This window comes from Fistularia commersonii, chromosome 17 (assembly GCF_037954325.1).
Source record: "Fistularia commersonii isolate RoL2024-O1a breed Wild chromosome 17, RoL_Fcom_v1.0, whole genome shotgun sequence".
NCBI classification, from domain to species: domain Eukaryota; kingdom Metazoa; phylum Chordata; class Actinopteri; order Syngnathiformes; family Fistulariidae; genus Fistularia; species Fistularia commersonii.
In genome coordinates, this window is record NC_141300.1 from 2,842,243 (window position 1) to 2,857,928 (window position 15,686).

A 15,686-nucleotide genomic window follows, 5' to 3' on the forward strand; every position below is an offset into this window, starting at 1 on the left:
AGCCGCGGACCCGGAGCCTGACCGAGCAGACGATTTCAACTGACAACTATGTAAAAATAGAATAAAAAGAAATGTTTGCTGTTTTAAGTTATTATGAAAACCTATGTTCTTAAATGGCCTTCATTATGTTTCTGCCTCCTACTAATTTTTTAAAAGGTATGCGTGTTGCGTACTTTCTAAAGCGCCAATATCAATTTGAGAAAGTAAACAAATAACTTGAGGAAGTAACCGTAATCGAATTAATATGACGAACATGGATGAATCAAACAACCAAAATAATCGGGGTAAAGCAACATGAGCAAATTCGTATAATGCGATATCGAAGACTAATATTTGATTTTTTTTAAGTTGAAAAAGCGTTTGAAGATGAGGAAGATGATGCTGACAGACCGAAGTAGTCGATCCCAATTTGATACTACCCAATTTACTCAAAATAAAACTCATCTTGCAAGTATTTTCCCAGTTGTGAACAACATGCGTTGATACCTTTGTCTTCTATAATCGGTGTTTCCTTTTGAGCGTTTGTGAGAAAAGTTTATCTGTTCTAATAATTAACATTGCGTGGTCAATTTCATGTATGAAAACCTGGTTAGGTTTTTTTTTTTAGGTTGGCAATATGTTTACTGTTTGTTTTTTTTTCTCCTAAATCAACTTTTCTTGCATTCCACTTTCTCATCGCTTTATCATAAAATTACAAATTATTCTGATCCAGATATTATATGATTGCAGAAGTTCAAAATGCTATGTTAGCACAGATGATTGGCTATGCTTTGATTTTTAAATCCCTTTACAAAATATTAATTTTCACACTAAAAAAACATGTGTTTGCGGAATCATTTGTTTATACCTTGAGTAACTCTTGCTACTGATTTTTTTTTTGTTCAACTTTCAAAGGGTTATAAATACCATAGAAATACCATATAGATACCATAATTCAGATTAAACAATCATCTACAATAATTACTACCTAGAAATATTGAGGATAATGCTGTATACTTTGAATAGTTACTCATGCTTTATCCATCCGTTTTCCTCCGCTTAGCCAGGGTTGGGCTACAGAGAAGCAGGCGATGCAGAGGCCCAGACTTACATCTCTCCTGCCACTTTGTTCCACTCTTCCAGGGGAACCCAGGACGCTCCGAGGCCAGCCGAGAGACATAGTCCCTCCAGCGTGTCCTTGGTCTTCCCCTGGGCCTCCTTCCAGCCTGGACATCCCCACCAAGGTGGTTTCCAGGAGGCATCCTGACCAGATGCTGGAGCCACTTCTTCTGGCTCCTCTCGATGTGAAGCAGCAGTGACTTGATTCTGAGCCCCACTCGGATGACCAAGCTTCTCACCCTATCTCTAAGGGAGAGCCAGGACACCCGGCAAAAGAAACTAATTTTGGCTGTTTTTTCCCTTGATCTATTTCTGTCATTACAATACGTTTTTATGGCTGCTCCTCCTCCATCTATTACAGAATACAGTCATTTGGCAGACGCTTTTATCCAAAGCGTCTTACATTGGAGATGCCGGGGATTGAATCCAGGACCTCATCCATGCAAAGTATGCTTGTTACCACTGAGCTTCATGTTCACTTTTAAAATTTGGGTCACCACAAGATACGATACATATAAAAAAAAAGCATTTGTTAACCGTACATATCAGACTCGTCTGACATTTGCTTTGAAAATAAAAGCAGCTTGGTTTTGAAGGCTCTGATGGTTGCTTGCATTTCATGCACAAACCGTTTTTTCCCTTGTCGTTTCACGTCCAGCTGGTTCATGTGTGTCAGTATGTCCACAGTAACGGCTAAATCACAAAGCCAATCCGTGTCATTCAGCCCAGGAAAATTCTCGAGTAGTTCCGAAAATGAAATAATCTCCTGTTTGAGCTCCCACATTCATTGATCCAATCATTCACGTCGGTATTTATTCTGTACCAATCTTTGGCGGGCTGCATTAAAAAGACCAACGTGCTGGATGTGGCCCGCGGGCCATAGTTTGCCCACCCCTGCTTTATATCCTCTTGTCTGACACCAACTAACTTCATATCCTCTTTCACTGCATCCATGAATCTTCTCTTTGGTCTTCATCCATGCCTCCTGCCTGGTGGTTCCAATCCCAGCATCAAATACATTCACTATCCCTTCTTTGTACATGACCAGACCATCTCAGCCTGGTCTCTCCAACCTTATCTCCAAAACATCTAACATGCACTGTCCCTCTGAAAGACTCATTACTGCTCCTATCCATCCTCTTCATTCCCACCTCAACATCTTCATCTGTGCTACTTCCAGCTCTGCTTCCTCTCTTTTCCCCAGTGCCCCTGTCTGTAGCCCATACAACATGGCACTCTCACCAGTCTTGTATACCTTTCCTTTCATAATGGCTGATACTCTTTTATCACACATTACCCCTGACACTTTTCTCCACCTGTTCCAACCTGCTTGAACCTGTTCACCTCTTTCCCATTCTCTCCATTGCTCTTGAGCGTTGACCCAGAGTCCTTAAAATTTTCCACCTCTTTATCTCTACTCCCTGTAGCTTTACTGCTCCACTTGGGTTCCTCTCATTCACACACATATTCTGTCTTGCTGTGACTAACCTTAATTCCTCTCCATGGAGGTTCTCAGTCATCCAGGTCATGGTAAATTCTTGTCGAAATCTTCTAATCGTAACAACTGGACTTGATTTTCTTCCCAGGAAGACATTTCACCTGTTACCCAGGAGGATTTCTCAGTTCTATTGGACTGTGACGAGTTTCTGAATATAACCACCAGGGTTGGGGCCGGTCTAAGTAACAATGGCTTGTTATTTATCTGAGTCAAGTTTGATCTGCCTGACCTTGCTTGCAAAGTCCTGTGAATTTTGGATATGGTGTGTGGTGTTGCCAACCAGAGGTATCAAAATCCTTGCCGCATGCTTTGCGATGTTTTATGTGAAAGAGTTTATGCTGCAAACACCGAACACCAGTGACCTTCAAACCTCACAAAACCTTGAGGCAAAGGCTGGTGCACCCCAAGGACAAAACACCCAGGCACAAGATCAACAATGTGGTGTATGCTGTTGTCTGCACTGAGGATTGTGATTACATCTACATTGCAGAGACATAACAACCTCTGCACCAGCTCAACACTGGAGAGCTACCACTTCAGGACAGGACTCCACAGTCCACCCACACCTGAAGGGCAAGGGACGCTTCTTTGAACACAGCAATGTCTGCGTCCTGCTCAGAGAAGACAGATAGTTTGAGAGCGGAGTCAAATAAGCCATCTTTGTCAAAACAGAAAAGCAATTTCTGAACAGACGTGGCCTTAGGCACATTTCATCTACGTACAATGCCATATTGGGAACCATCTGAAGACGGATTACCTTACAGAGAACAGCCTATCCGCACCCTTCAACAGGTTTCTCTCCATTGTTCACATTCTGAGAATTTTGACTACAATTTTACACATTTTAATCCAGATATGTCCTCAGAAGGTGTACGTTTGTTCACACCTAATGACACCTCCATCAGCACAAGTTTTTTGTGTTGATGACATAGTTTCCACATAACAACTCTCCATTTGCATAACCCACTATCGTTACTTAGACCAGACTACTCTCGAAATCCATTAGAACTGAATAAGCCACTTAGATGATAGGTGAATCCTCATTCCTCTCCTTTCCAGAGCATACCTCCCTCTATTGCGATTTTCCTCCATCTTCTCCCTGCTCTCACTACAGATCACAATGTTATCTGCAAACATAGTGGTCAGCGGAGATTCCCGTTTAACATCTGTCTGCCTGTCCATTACACACATTATTTGTGTCATAATGGTGCCAAATTTATTTATCTTCTAGATGGATGGATGGATGGATGGATGGATGGATGGAAGGATGGATGGATGGATGGATGGATGGATGGATGGATGGATGGATGATGGATGGATGGATGGATGGATAGATAGATAGATAGATAGATAGATAGATAGATAGATAGATAGATAGATAGATAGATAGATAGATAGATAGATAGAACGCTTCAGACGCTCCCTCGTGCCCACGGCCATCAGACTATTTAACAGCAGTCTGGACGGCACAGAACTCTGACCGGCCTGAGGTGCATCTTTGCTACCACAACCTCACTACCTCATCCCATTCACTACCAAACCCATTCACGCCATGCCCTGATTCTCTTTTTTTTTTTAAATCCTTGTTGTTCCCAGCCCCCACACATCTTGCCTATTTTTGTTTATTTATTTTATTCTTGTTATTTCTATTATCACTCTATTTATATTGTTTCGTTTTGGTTGTCTATTTTACTGTTCCAGTCTTATCCCTGATGTTGCTGTTGTTCTCCCTGCTGTCTATTAATCCATGGATGTCTTTGCTATTTTCTGTCTTCTGTCTCTCCATTTATATTTATATTCACATCTATTTTTGACATAACTGTTACGCTGCTATGACAAAATGATTTTCCCTAATGGTCAATAAAGTTTATCTTATCTTATCTTATCTTATCTTATCTTATCTTATCTTATCTTATCTTCGTGCTAACTAAAGAATGATTAAGTGATGTTTACCCTATTGTAAACATTATACATTTGCCCTATTTTATGGCACACAATGTTGGTTTTCCTATTTTGATTCTTGCTTGCTAGTTCTCTCGGTTATAATTGCCACTGCGACAATTTGGGGAAAAAAAAGAATTGTCCTTCTCGGTTTCCGTAGCTGTAGCTCTTACGTAACATGGCGGTGCGGTGATTTACAATAGCTTAAACTGTTGAATGTTGGCCGTTAGTGCAGTTTGTCATTTACGGAGATGACGACGATACCGTGCCACATTGTTGTTATTAGTTTAAAAAGTAGTAATAGGAGCAGCAAATGGTAAGTTTCCAATAAACTGCAATTAACACTTCGGCACGTTAAGGTATCAACCGGATATACATCATCACAGAGAGTCTCTCGATTGCGTATTAATCCAAGGACTTCAGACGCGGCAAAAAAAAAACAATATTCCACCGCGTCTGAAGCCATAACGTTGTTTAAACTTTATTATTATCACTATTAATTGTTTTCAAAGTTATGCTCATACCGTTACCGTTTTTTCCTTCTTGCTCCGCTGTATAATTGGCTTACGTGGTCTCAAGTAAACAGTGTAGCAGCTAGCGTGAAGCTAACAGGCCTCAAGATTGGACGCCCAATGCCCGTGCTCCCGTTCTTGGCCAGAGGATGGACAGTGAAATTCAGCGAGACGGGAGAGTTTTGGATCTCACCGACGATGCCTGGCGAGAGGATAAAATGCCGTATGAAGACGTCACAATCCCTCTGGTAAGTTTGGAGCCCAAAGTTTGCATTATTAAGTTTGAGTTATGTCACAGCTGGGACCGCTACAAGTTCTTGACTTTTTAACACTTGTCGGGGAATCCAGTGAAGACCATCATGTGTATCTACTGTTCCTTCATTTTCAAAGTAAAGTCCCTGTCTTTGGCCAAATAGTTCGTGCAAAGGTAAATAGATGTATACGTTACATGCCTTTGTTTACAGGGTTTAAGCACGTCTCTTGTACGTCTGTAGTATGAAATTCTGCAAATAGGACATACAACATTTTCCAGCCTTTTCCCCCACACTCTTCTCTCCCTCCTGCATATGCCTTGTGCATAGTTTCACTTTGAGTACATTATAAAACGAAGATGTAACTTCGGACTTAGTTCCATTAAATGTGAATTACATGACCTGTGGTCTTCAGGGAGGAGACAGGAGGTTTTGAAGGTCCAGTTATCCTGGTCATGATAAGTCACTTTTTTAAATTTACCTGCAAAGGGACTTAGTTTCTTTCCTTAAGGAGTTCTTACCGTGCTAGTGAATTATCCTGAAATTTTGAGATATTGGATTTTTTAAATGTTAACAAATTGACTTTCCTCACTTTTTGAGGTGTGTGTGTTAATAGATATGTTGAGTAAATGCATGTGTATACACTGACAACTAGTGTGTGTACACTATTTACTAAAGAAAATGCGCGATCATCCTTTATGTTGGCTTGAAACTGGAAAAAAGGACCTTTTTAAATATGAGGAGTCTACATTTTCCCTTCCATAGATTGAGAAACTGTACAAAAAATGTCACCAAATTGAAATTATATATCCAGATAAGGTGAAAGTCAAACTGATTGAGCAGATTGTATGCAAATCTTTTTTTTATATTTTTTTTGGGTGGGTGGCGGGGGCTTTCTATGGCAGAGTGCCTTCAACCTTCAAATGAGTAAAATAGGGTGTACTGTTGGACTTTTACTTTGATACAAAGATTCCTCCCTTTTGTCAACAAATAATGAACCTTTAGGTCTCACTGTATCTCCAATATTATAATGAGGGAAGCAGTATAATGTGATGAAATACGGCTTAGCTCGTCTTCTCCCTTCCTCTGTTAGAGTGAACTGCCTGAAGCGGAACAGGACAATGGAGGATCATCGGAGTCTGTGAAGGAGCAAGAGATGAAATGGACTGACCTTGCCCTGCAGAGTCTGCACGAAAACATGCCGATCACTGGGAGCTGAGAAAGTCACATGGAATTTGACAATAAAACTGAAGCACACAAAACAGACATGTGTTAACTCATTATCTACTGTCACTTTCTGTATTTTGAAAAATTAATTAGATTTAATTTGTTGAGTATTCCCATGGCAACTAGACTTGATTTCTTGAAGATGTCCTTTCAAAAGAGAGGTTAAACATCTTCAAGACAAGAATTCAAGCTCAGTTGCCACAATAAGATTTGACAGGGGTTAACCATGAACTTTATGACTGAGATCTCCCTAGACTTCTAAAATTGCATACAACTGTCTTTAGTTGATATTTTGAATGAATTCCAAGATGTTTTATAATGATATTTTTTGGACATCCCCTTATGATACAATTTTCACTGAAAAATGCATTATTAGGGACTCTTAAGAACTGGGTGTTGCCTGAGTCTTGGTAGACATTTTAACACATGGGTAATGAAGGAGATGAGAAGCTTTGGAGTTATCTAAATGGAGGTCTTGCCTCTTGATCAGTCAAACTGGGGAATTTTCTGTTTTGTTTTGATTTTTTTCCATTTTTTTGCTTGACTTATGGAATATAATGAACATTCTAAATACTGAGCAAGCCAACTCACTGAAAAGACTGGGAACATTTATAGGTGCATGAGGATGAATGTCCACTCATTTATTTGTTCAGGATATGAGTTAGAAGGGAATAATGCAGTATTTATTCAGTTTATCACAAAGTACAGAGGCACTGCGCCTTTGTAGATCTAAAAAATGCATTAGGGTACTGAAAGAGGAACTGATATGGTGTGAAGTCTGGAGTGTCAGAGAAGTACCTTTTAATGGTGCAATACATGTATGAGAGATGTAAAATGGTGAAGTGTGTCCTAGTTGTGACAGGAGTTATCGGTGGATGTGGGTTTGCATCAGGGATCATCTCAACCCATTGTTAGCTTTGGTGATGATTTATTCATGAATCCACATGGACTGTTTTTGCTAATCACACTGCTACGTATTGAAAGCATGGAACAGAGAGGAGTCGACTGAAGTGGAGGTATGCTGAAAATGCTTTGACATGTGCAGTGCTGGGAATATATACTGTATTTAGTGGGAAGTTGGAGCTGCTGTGCAGTAAGGGGAGGAGATATAATGAAGAATGACTAAAAGGTAGTTTGCAATGATGAAGAGGATACAGATGAAAGGATGAGAAGACAAGTGACTCAGTGATGACACTGGGAACAGATGATGTGCAATAAACTACTACTGAGCAACGTGAAATAAAGCAGAATACTGTCAGATAATAGAATCGGAGATCATTAAGATAATTGACTTTAATACAGCTGCCAATTAACATTTGCTTTACATTACATTCTTATACCAACATTAAACATGGTTCCAGTGGATTCTGGGCTCAGCCAAAGCTGACCTTTATCACTCACTGTATTTATGATCTTAATGGACAGATTTCCAACACAGTTAAAAGTAGGGGACTGTTCAGCAAGGACACCTCATGACTGCTTATCTTGTTTTTGCAGACAATATGGTCCTGTTGGCCTCTTCAGCACATGACCTCCATCCAGCACTGGGGCAGTTTGCAGCCAAGTGCAAAGCGGTGGGCGGAGTGGGCACCTTAAGTCAGAGCCAATGGTTCAGTCCTTGAAATTGGTGGATAGACCTGTACAGGCTGGAAGGGAAGTCTTGCCATAAGTATATGAGCTTAATTATCTTGGGGGGCAAAGTTTTCCACTGATTAATTTATTAAGTTCCTCTTTCTTACTAATAGTCATGATCTTTGAGTCATGATTCCCAAGAAAGGTCTCAGATACAAATGGCCGAAATGAGTATCCTCCAGGGTGACTGGGCTTGTCCTTTGAAATATGAAAGTAATCTTTCATTTTGTAAAATTCAGTAATACAAACAGCCCGACATCAATGTAATTTGTCCGCTGCATTTAATTCATCATGGATGAACTGTTAGCTGTGGGCATCGACTGAACAGCTTTCAGGCGGGGATTTTTCAGTTCCAAGACAACTCTTCCCAGCCTGAGCCACTTCACCCCTTTTTGGACGATGGGATAAAACCAGAAAACCTGGAGGAAACCCTCGCAGACATAGGGACAACATGCGTTGTAAACATGCTGTGTTTATGGGCCATTTTCATAAACTTTAATTATTGGAAAATGACAAATAGTGAAGTGATATGTGGGTTCTGGTATGGGCGCAACTGAGGACTCGGAGACAAACGGTGATCCAGAGGACCCTTTATGCACAGAGTTGGATATGAAACAGGAATCATTTTTGCCTGAGCTTCTGGTTCAGGCAAGTGATCCAGAAATTCCAGTTCACTTATAGCGAATGCATATTCCTAGTCTAGGATTCAATGTGCATCAGCTCTTTAACCCTCGTGCGATCTTAACATTGTGTTTACTCCCCTTGTCCTACGGGTCAAACATAAACAAAAAAGAAGTGTCACTTTTTCTAATTATGGGGTCTCTTTAGGAAAAGTCATAAAATTTCAAGTTGGAAAATGATAGTTTTTTTCTACAGCTAAACATGGTAGTGGATTGCTTTTGACCTGCAAGACAACACAAGGGTTAAAAAAGGTAATATGTATGATGTACGATGTAGATTGCATAATTTGACGACATACTGTAACTGATAAGCGAAATTCAGATTTATGGTACGGTAGATATGTTATCTGGTGGTGATTGTTGAAGTGTTTCCGTCTTTTACAATGTCCAATGGATGGCAACACAGGACCTGTTTTTTTATTTTATTTTATTTTTTCTACAATTTCTATTGAGCGTATATTGTATAAACAGACAAACACATGAACAAACAAACATGGCTAAATAGAATCAAATGTCAATGATATGTACAGGCATGAGGAAACATAAGGACATTCATTTTGTAAGCAATTGATTAACTGTAAGAGTAAACAAGACTAAAGGCCTGTGAGAAATGTTTAATTCTAGAAATAAGGGGGAAAAACGATTAATAAATGAAAATAATAAAATTAATAACAACACAAAAATGGTAAGGGGAATACAATATGTATTTAACTCAGTGGATCTAAAGGAATATCAGTCATAAAGCTGTATATTTTTTGGTTTTTAGATTTTTCCTTAAGTTTTCAGGATTTTTTTTTTATATAATTCAAACTCATTTATAAAGAACGTAAAATTGGATGAACACTTTTGCATTCTGTTTTTATGCACGAAGAACTTGGCCACACCTAAAATAACATTGACAGAGTAATCTCTTTTGTTTCCTAAAATTAAATCAAACGTTACATAATCTCTTGAGAAAGAAATCGGTGTTGATGGAAATTTTTCTTTAATCCATTTTCGAGTTTTAGCCCAGAAGTCTTCGCAAGAGAAAAAATACATGGTCTGTGGTTTCAATATTGTCTTCACAAAATGTACAAATATTATTATTATTCAATACAGCGTAACTTTAATAATACCTTCGATGGGTAGATGTCATTCATAATTTAGAGACCTTGAATTCTTTATTAAATGACGTTTTTCTTCCTGAGTTAAAAGCGTTGCCACGAATGAATTGCGCTAGATGAGTACAAGTAAGCTAGCAATAACAGAATTAACAAATACGACGTTGTAGGTATTCCGTATCATACTGAAAGATCACATTAATTACACAATTTTGGTTGTTAGGGATTTTACGAAACAAAGAGACTGATGGGCTGAAAAGGAAAACAACGACTGCGTTCACGTTTCTAACAGATGCGTCAATGCTAGTTGCTCCTGTTTATGGCAGTCATTCCAATGTCGCTAGGGGACTTAAGGATCCACAGTGCAATAATAACTCCCTATAGGTTTTCTGCTGCATCACTATGATGCGGAGTTTGCATTTTTGCAGTTAAATAATCAGGAGATAGTGATTACGAAAAGCAGATCTTTTTTTTTTTGGAGGATTTGCTCACGAAGCGGCCGGGTGCAGAGCGGCGGAAAAAAAAAGATGCTGTCAGTCTCAAGTGTTGTTTAGTAGCGTGTGCACAAAAAGACTACGGATGTTTTTGATATCGTTTGATTCGATAAGTTACTTTATCGATCCGTGAAAATGTCCCCGGGCTTCGATTTGGTTACACAGTTTTCTTTTCTCCTCAGCAAAAGTTTCGAGGACGTTGATATTTCTCACTAAACAGATTATGACGATCATGTTAAATGATACCTTGATATTATTTGCAGGGCAACACATCAACATTTATAGTCCAGGAAATGATATATATTTATCAAATTAAATGCCAACGCTCTGGAGACAGGTGCGGATAAGCGATATTTTTTCAGATTGATCAATGTATACAACCAAAACATTTAGCGATATTTACAACTACCTCTGCTCCCGGGCCCGGATGCTCCAAAGTCGTGTGCATAAAACTCTTTGTAATCATCAACTACCTTTTTCGTGGAGTGTGACAAGTGCAATGTGCACCCGGCGCTACTGTCCCAGCTCACTATATAAGGGATGCGCCGACATCCTTTTTCCAAACATTGTAAAGATCAGGATCAGAGCTCTTTGACAAGTCTACACTGACCACTAAAATGGACCCTTGTGAGTGCTCCAAAAGTAAGTATTTTTAATTTCATTTAATAGTTAACGTTGTCATTTGCACTGGCACTAAAAGTAACCAAATAAATGCAATGCGTAACGTTGTTTTACGTGGTGTGTTTACAGCTGGAACCTGCAACTGCAAAGCCCCTTGCTCATGCACAAACTGCAGCTGCGTCTCTTGTAAAAAGAGTGAGTCGACTGTCTTTTCTATGCCCGTCTACGTTGGCAAATGCAAGGATGTGGTTAAAGATTATTGTTGCATGACTCTTAATTGATCGAACCCCATTGTTATCCTCTTATGTAACTGAGGCCCACTTAAAACATCCTTGTAGTGAATTGTGTCTTTCTGGTCAGTGTTTATGCTTGATAGCTAACCTTTACAATACTGCTCAAATGACACTAAATGCATTTAAATGGTTAGGCCTATAACTTAAAGTATAATGAAGCGCAACAAGGTGTTTATGCTGTATTAAATGGCATGTTTAATCCTTTTACCTGTCCCTATCACTCTGTTTTTAACCTGCAGGCTGCTGCTCATGTTGTCCAACTGGCTGTACGAAGTGCGCCTCTGGCTGTGTCTGCAAAGGGAAGACTTGTGACACCAATTGCTGTCAGTGACATGTGCATCACTACTCTTCCCCATATGACTCCCTACCCTTGATTTACTGATTGCCGGCACATCTTGCCTTTTATGGATTTGCAATATGGAAATAAATTGTTCTTGAAGTTTTTTGTTTGTCTGTGTTAAACATTGTAACTATTCAGGGACTTGAGAGTAAAGTGGTTCAGAGCTTTAGCGGTTTCCTGGAAAAGGATAAGCATTGTCTCAGCCTGCACATCAGGACAATTGTGCTGATGTAGCAGGCCCAAGATGAACGCCAAGTAGGAATGGAATCAAAGTTTATTAAGTTCTGCCCCCCCTCCCAAAAAAAAAAAAAATTACTCTCTGTCAGGAGCACAAGGAGTAGGACTAGTGCACAATTCAACCTCCCCACCAGCTTCACTCACTGTCAGACTCTACCAGAAAAGTGTGGGCCGCGTGTGTGTCTAATGTCCCTCTGGCTGCAACATGTGTGTCCATTTTAATAAAATAATGCTGAAGCAGTTTGGCGACACAGAAAAAGGGGAAAAAACTCCTAACAGGACTTTAATGTTCATGAAATACCCTGCTACACAGATGCCTCCTTGGCAGATATTTTTGACATTGCAGTCATTTACAATAAAATGCAAATAAGAGATACTGTGATTGCATGTTCCATGGGTATACCACACAGCTTGTAGGGAAAACCTGCCAGAACACCTTTATGGAATGGCTTATGAGCCAAAGATTCCCTAATCCATTGGATAAGGTGCTTACACAGCACTTAATTTAAAACCCTTAATGATTGTACAGCTTACACTCAAATTGTCAAAATTTAAAACCTCAAACAGACCCTCCAATTTAACTGGAGACTAAACAACGAAGCCAAAACCTGGGTCTGTATTTCTAACAAATATACACCTTAAATCCATACATAGTAAAATATTGGATCTATAATGTACGGGGATGCGGAACTCTGTGACAGCCGAAGGTGTTTCCCTGAGGACATTAATGCTAAACACCGGAAATACGTCATGATGACGAACGTACTCTCCGATTCAAAACTTCCGGTGTGTATTGTTTCCGGGTTAGCAAACGGTCGTCGTCAACTATGCCGAAGGTTGTGTCTAGGAGTGTCGTGTGTTCCGACACCAGGGATCGAGAGGAGTACGACGATGGAGAAAAGCCTCTTCATGTCTATTATTGTCTTTGCGGTCAGATGGTGTTGGTGCTGGACTGCCAGCTGGAAAAGCTACCTATGAGACGTAGAGACCGAGCTAGGGTGATCGATGGGCTCAAACATGCGCATAAGTTCTGCAATGTGGAGCAAGACGAGACCGTGTATATCAAAAGAGAAGAGGGCATCGAGAGAACGCATCGCAAAAAGTGCGGAAAATGCGGCTTACTTCTCTTCTATCAGCACCAGGAGAAAAATACCCCGGCCACGTTTATCGTTGATGGAGCTGTGGTCAAGTTTGGACAGGGCTTCGGAAATACGACCGTCTACAGTCAGAAACAGCCTGAGGCTCCCAGGAAAGTGCGTGTTATGATGACCAAGAGAACAAAAGATATGGGCAAGTTCAGCTCTGTCACTGTTTCCACCATCGACGAGGAGGAGGAGGAAATCGAAGCCAGAGAAGTGGCCGACTCATACGCCCAAAATGCTAAAGTTATCGAGAAGCAATTGGAGAGGAAGGGCATGAGCAAGAAGAGGCTACAAGAGCTGGCTGAACTGGAGGCCAAGAAGGCAAAAATGAAGGGAACACTTATTGACAATCAGTTCAAGTAGATGGATTACACAACACAAAATCGTGAACTCCTCACCTCTATGATTTGGAATACTGTCTTCAGGTCTGAGAATACCACAATAAATACGAAGAGTTTCGAATACATATGGAATATATGTGGATGGCGACTTTGTGTTTGGGATGCATTATCACTTGTTGATTTAAAATGACAAATAAATGTTTGGTTGTTTTTAAACACCCTGTGTGTTTTAATCTTGCATCTTAAATATTAAGCGTTTTAAGTGAAATGGCATCACATGTATGATGTTGCATGTTTTTTTTTTTCAACATTACCAATAAATTGGCAGAATGAGTCCTAGATTTTTTTTTCTTCTAAGGATTGTTTTGAAGATGGGTGTTGCTGTTCCCAGTTACTACTCAACTTGAATTTTTACTGTAGCGTTCTTCCCCTTTCAGCTTTTCCTTTCAGGGGTCGCCACAGTGACTCAACTTTAACCCTATTCTCTGAATCCTCCTCTCACACCAACTAACTTTGTATCCTCTCACTACAACTATACGTCCGCTTTGGTCTTCCTCTCAACCTCCTGCCTGACAGCTCCAATTCCAGCATCCGTCTATCAATATATTCACTATCCTTCCTCTGTACATGACTGAACCATCTCAGTCCGGCTTCTCTGACCTTTCCAAAACATCTAACATGTGCTGTTCCTCTGAGACTCATTCCTGGTCCTATCCATCCAGGTCACTCCTATAGAGAACCCCAGCGTCTTCATCTCTGCGACCTCTAGTTCTGTGTCGTGTCTTTTGACATTGCTACTGTTTCTAGACCATACAGCATCGCTGGTCTCACCACTGTCTTGTACACCTTTCCTTTCATTGTGGCTGATAGTCTTCTATCACATAGAACCCCTGACACTTTTCTCCACACATTCCAACCTGCTTGAACCCGTTTCTTTACCTCTTTTCCACACTCTCCATTGCTCTGGACTGTTGACCCTTAGTACTTGAAATCCTCCAACTTCTTGATCTCTACTCCCTGTCGCCTCATCGTTCCACCCGGGTTCCTCTCATTCACACATATATTCTGTCTTTCTGTCTTGCTATGACTAACACTTCCTCTCTTGTCCAGAGCATTCCTCCACCTCTAGATTTTCCTCAACCTGTTCCCTGCTCTCACTACAGATCACAATTTCATCTACAAATATCATGGTCATTGGAGATTCCTGTCTAACCTCGCCTGTCTATTACGACTGCAAACAAGAAGGGTTTCAGAGCTCATCAATTTATACCTCTATAGTTGCCACAATTGTGCACATCCCCCTTATTCTTAAAAATGGGCACCATCACATTTCGTCTCCATTTCATAGCCATATTCTCACACTCTAAGATCCTGTTGAATAATCTCGCCAGAAACTCTACTGCTGCCACTCCTCGGCACTTCCATACCTCCACAGGCATATCATCAGGACCAACTGCCTTTTCCACTCTTCATCCTCTTCAATGCCTTCCTCACGTCACTTTTACTAATCTCTGCTACTTTGTGGTCTACAATAGTCACATCGTCTACCCTTGCCCCTCTTTCATTTTCCTCATTCATCAGCTTTTCAAAGTACTCTTTCCATCTTCCCATCACTCTTCTAGCATCCATCAATACATTTCCCTCTCTATCCATTTCCCGAAAAACGTCAGAACAGCGGGGTCGCTGCCCATCTTTTGCTGTGAGCTGAAAACGTACCTCCTCACTAAGCACTACCCTACTATTCGCACTAAGCCCCCAACCCCCCCGGAAAAAAAAAAGATGAAATGAATGTATGTATGTATATGGTTTTGAGATGGCTATTTGGCTGAATGGTCACTTCTGACCTCTGACTACTGGTACCTCGGATCTTCAGTGACTGAATTGCACTTTTTGTAAGTCGCTTTTGATAAAAACAAAATGACTGCAACGTAAATGTCATGTAATCCTTAATCACGTGGACCTGCTGTACATCCTGTCAATCTCTATCTCTGTTTTGCCAACCTGTATAAATCACTCTCCCTCCCTACTGTCCAATCTAGCATACAAGTCATCGTACGCCCCTTGTTTTGCCTTTGCTACCTCTATCTTAAGCTCTATCTCCCTGTACTCCTGTCTGTTCTCTTCAGTCCCCTCAGTGTACCATTTCTTCCTTGCGAACCGCTTTCTCTGTATGTATTCCTGCACTTCCTCATTCCACCACCAAGTCTCCTTATCTACTTTCCTTCCAGACAACGCACCAAGTACTCTCCTATCTGTCTCCCTGATCACATTTGCTGTTG

General features: G+C 40.5%; 3 protein-coding genes and 1 long non-coding RNA gene across 5 annotated transcripts; 3 read left to right on the forward strand and 1 right to left on the reverse strand.

Moving 5' to 3' along the window:
- Positions 1–4,690: 4,690 nt before the first annotated feature.
- Positions 4,691–8,511, forward strand: anapc13 (anaphase promoting complex subunit 13). The gene is made up of 3 exons (XM_086163546.1): positions 4,691–4,853; positions 5,117–5,297; positions 6,394–8,511. The coding sequence occupies exons 2-3, from the start codon at positions 5,199–5,201 to the stop codon at positions 6,517–6,519; spliced, it is 225 nt and encodes a 74-aa protein (XP_086019672.1). The 5' UTR covers positions 4,691–4,853; positions 5,117–5,198; the 3' UTR covers positions 6,520–8,511.
- On the reverse strand, positions 7,803–10,901 carry LOC147224770 (uncharacterized). Of its 2 annotated transcripts, none has more exons than XR_015107394.1 (2): positions 10,840–10,901; positions 7,803–8,926 (listed from the first exon to the last, which is right to left on the reverse strand). It is a non-coding gene; the product is annotated as an uncharacterized LOC147224770 (long non-coding RNA). The 2 variants fall into 2 exon arrangements; XR_015107393.1 differs by having other exon boundaries at positions 10,843–10,892.
- A 25-nt stretch (positions 10,902–10,926) lies between these two features.
- mt2 (metallothionein 2) lies at positions 10,927–11,790 on the forward strand. The gene is made up of 3 exons (XM_086163547.1): positions 10,927–11,075; positions 11,184–11,249; positions 11,587–11,790. Exons 1-3 carry the CDS (start codon positions 11,051–11,053, stop codon positions 11,676–11,678), a joined length of 183 nt encoding a protein of 60 aa, XP_086019673.1. The 5' UTR covers positions 10,927–11,050; the 3' UTR covers positions 11,679–11,790.
- A 928-nt stretch (positions 11,791–12,718) lies between these two features.
- steep1 (STING1 ER exit protein 1) lies at positions 12,719–13,740 on the forward strand. Its single transcript, XM_086163289.1, has one exon. It carries the CDS (start codon positions 12,752–12,754, stop codon positions 13,427–13,429), a length of 678 nt encoding a protein of 225 aa, XP_086019415.1. The 5' UTR covers positions 12,719–12,751; the 3' UTR covers positions 13,430–13,740.
- Positions 13,741–15,686: the final 1,946 nt, after the last annotated feature.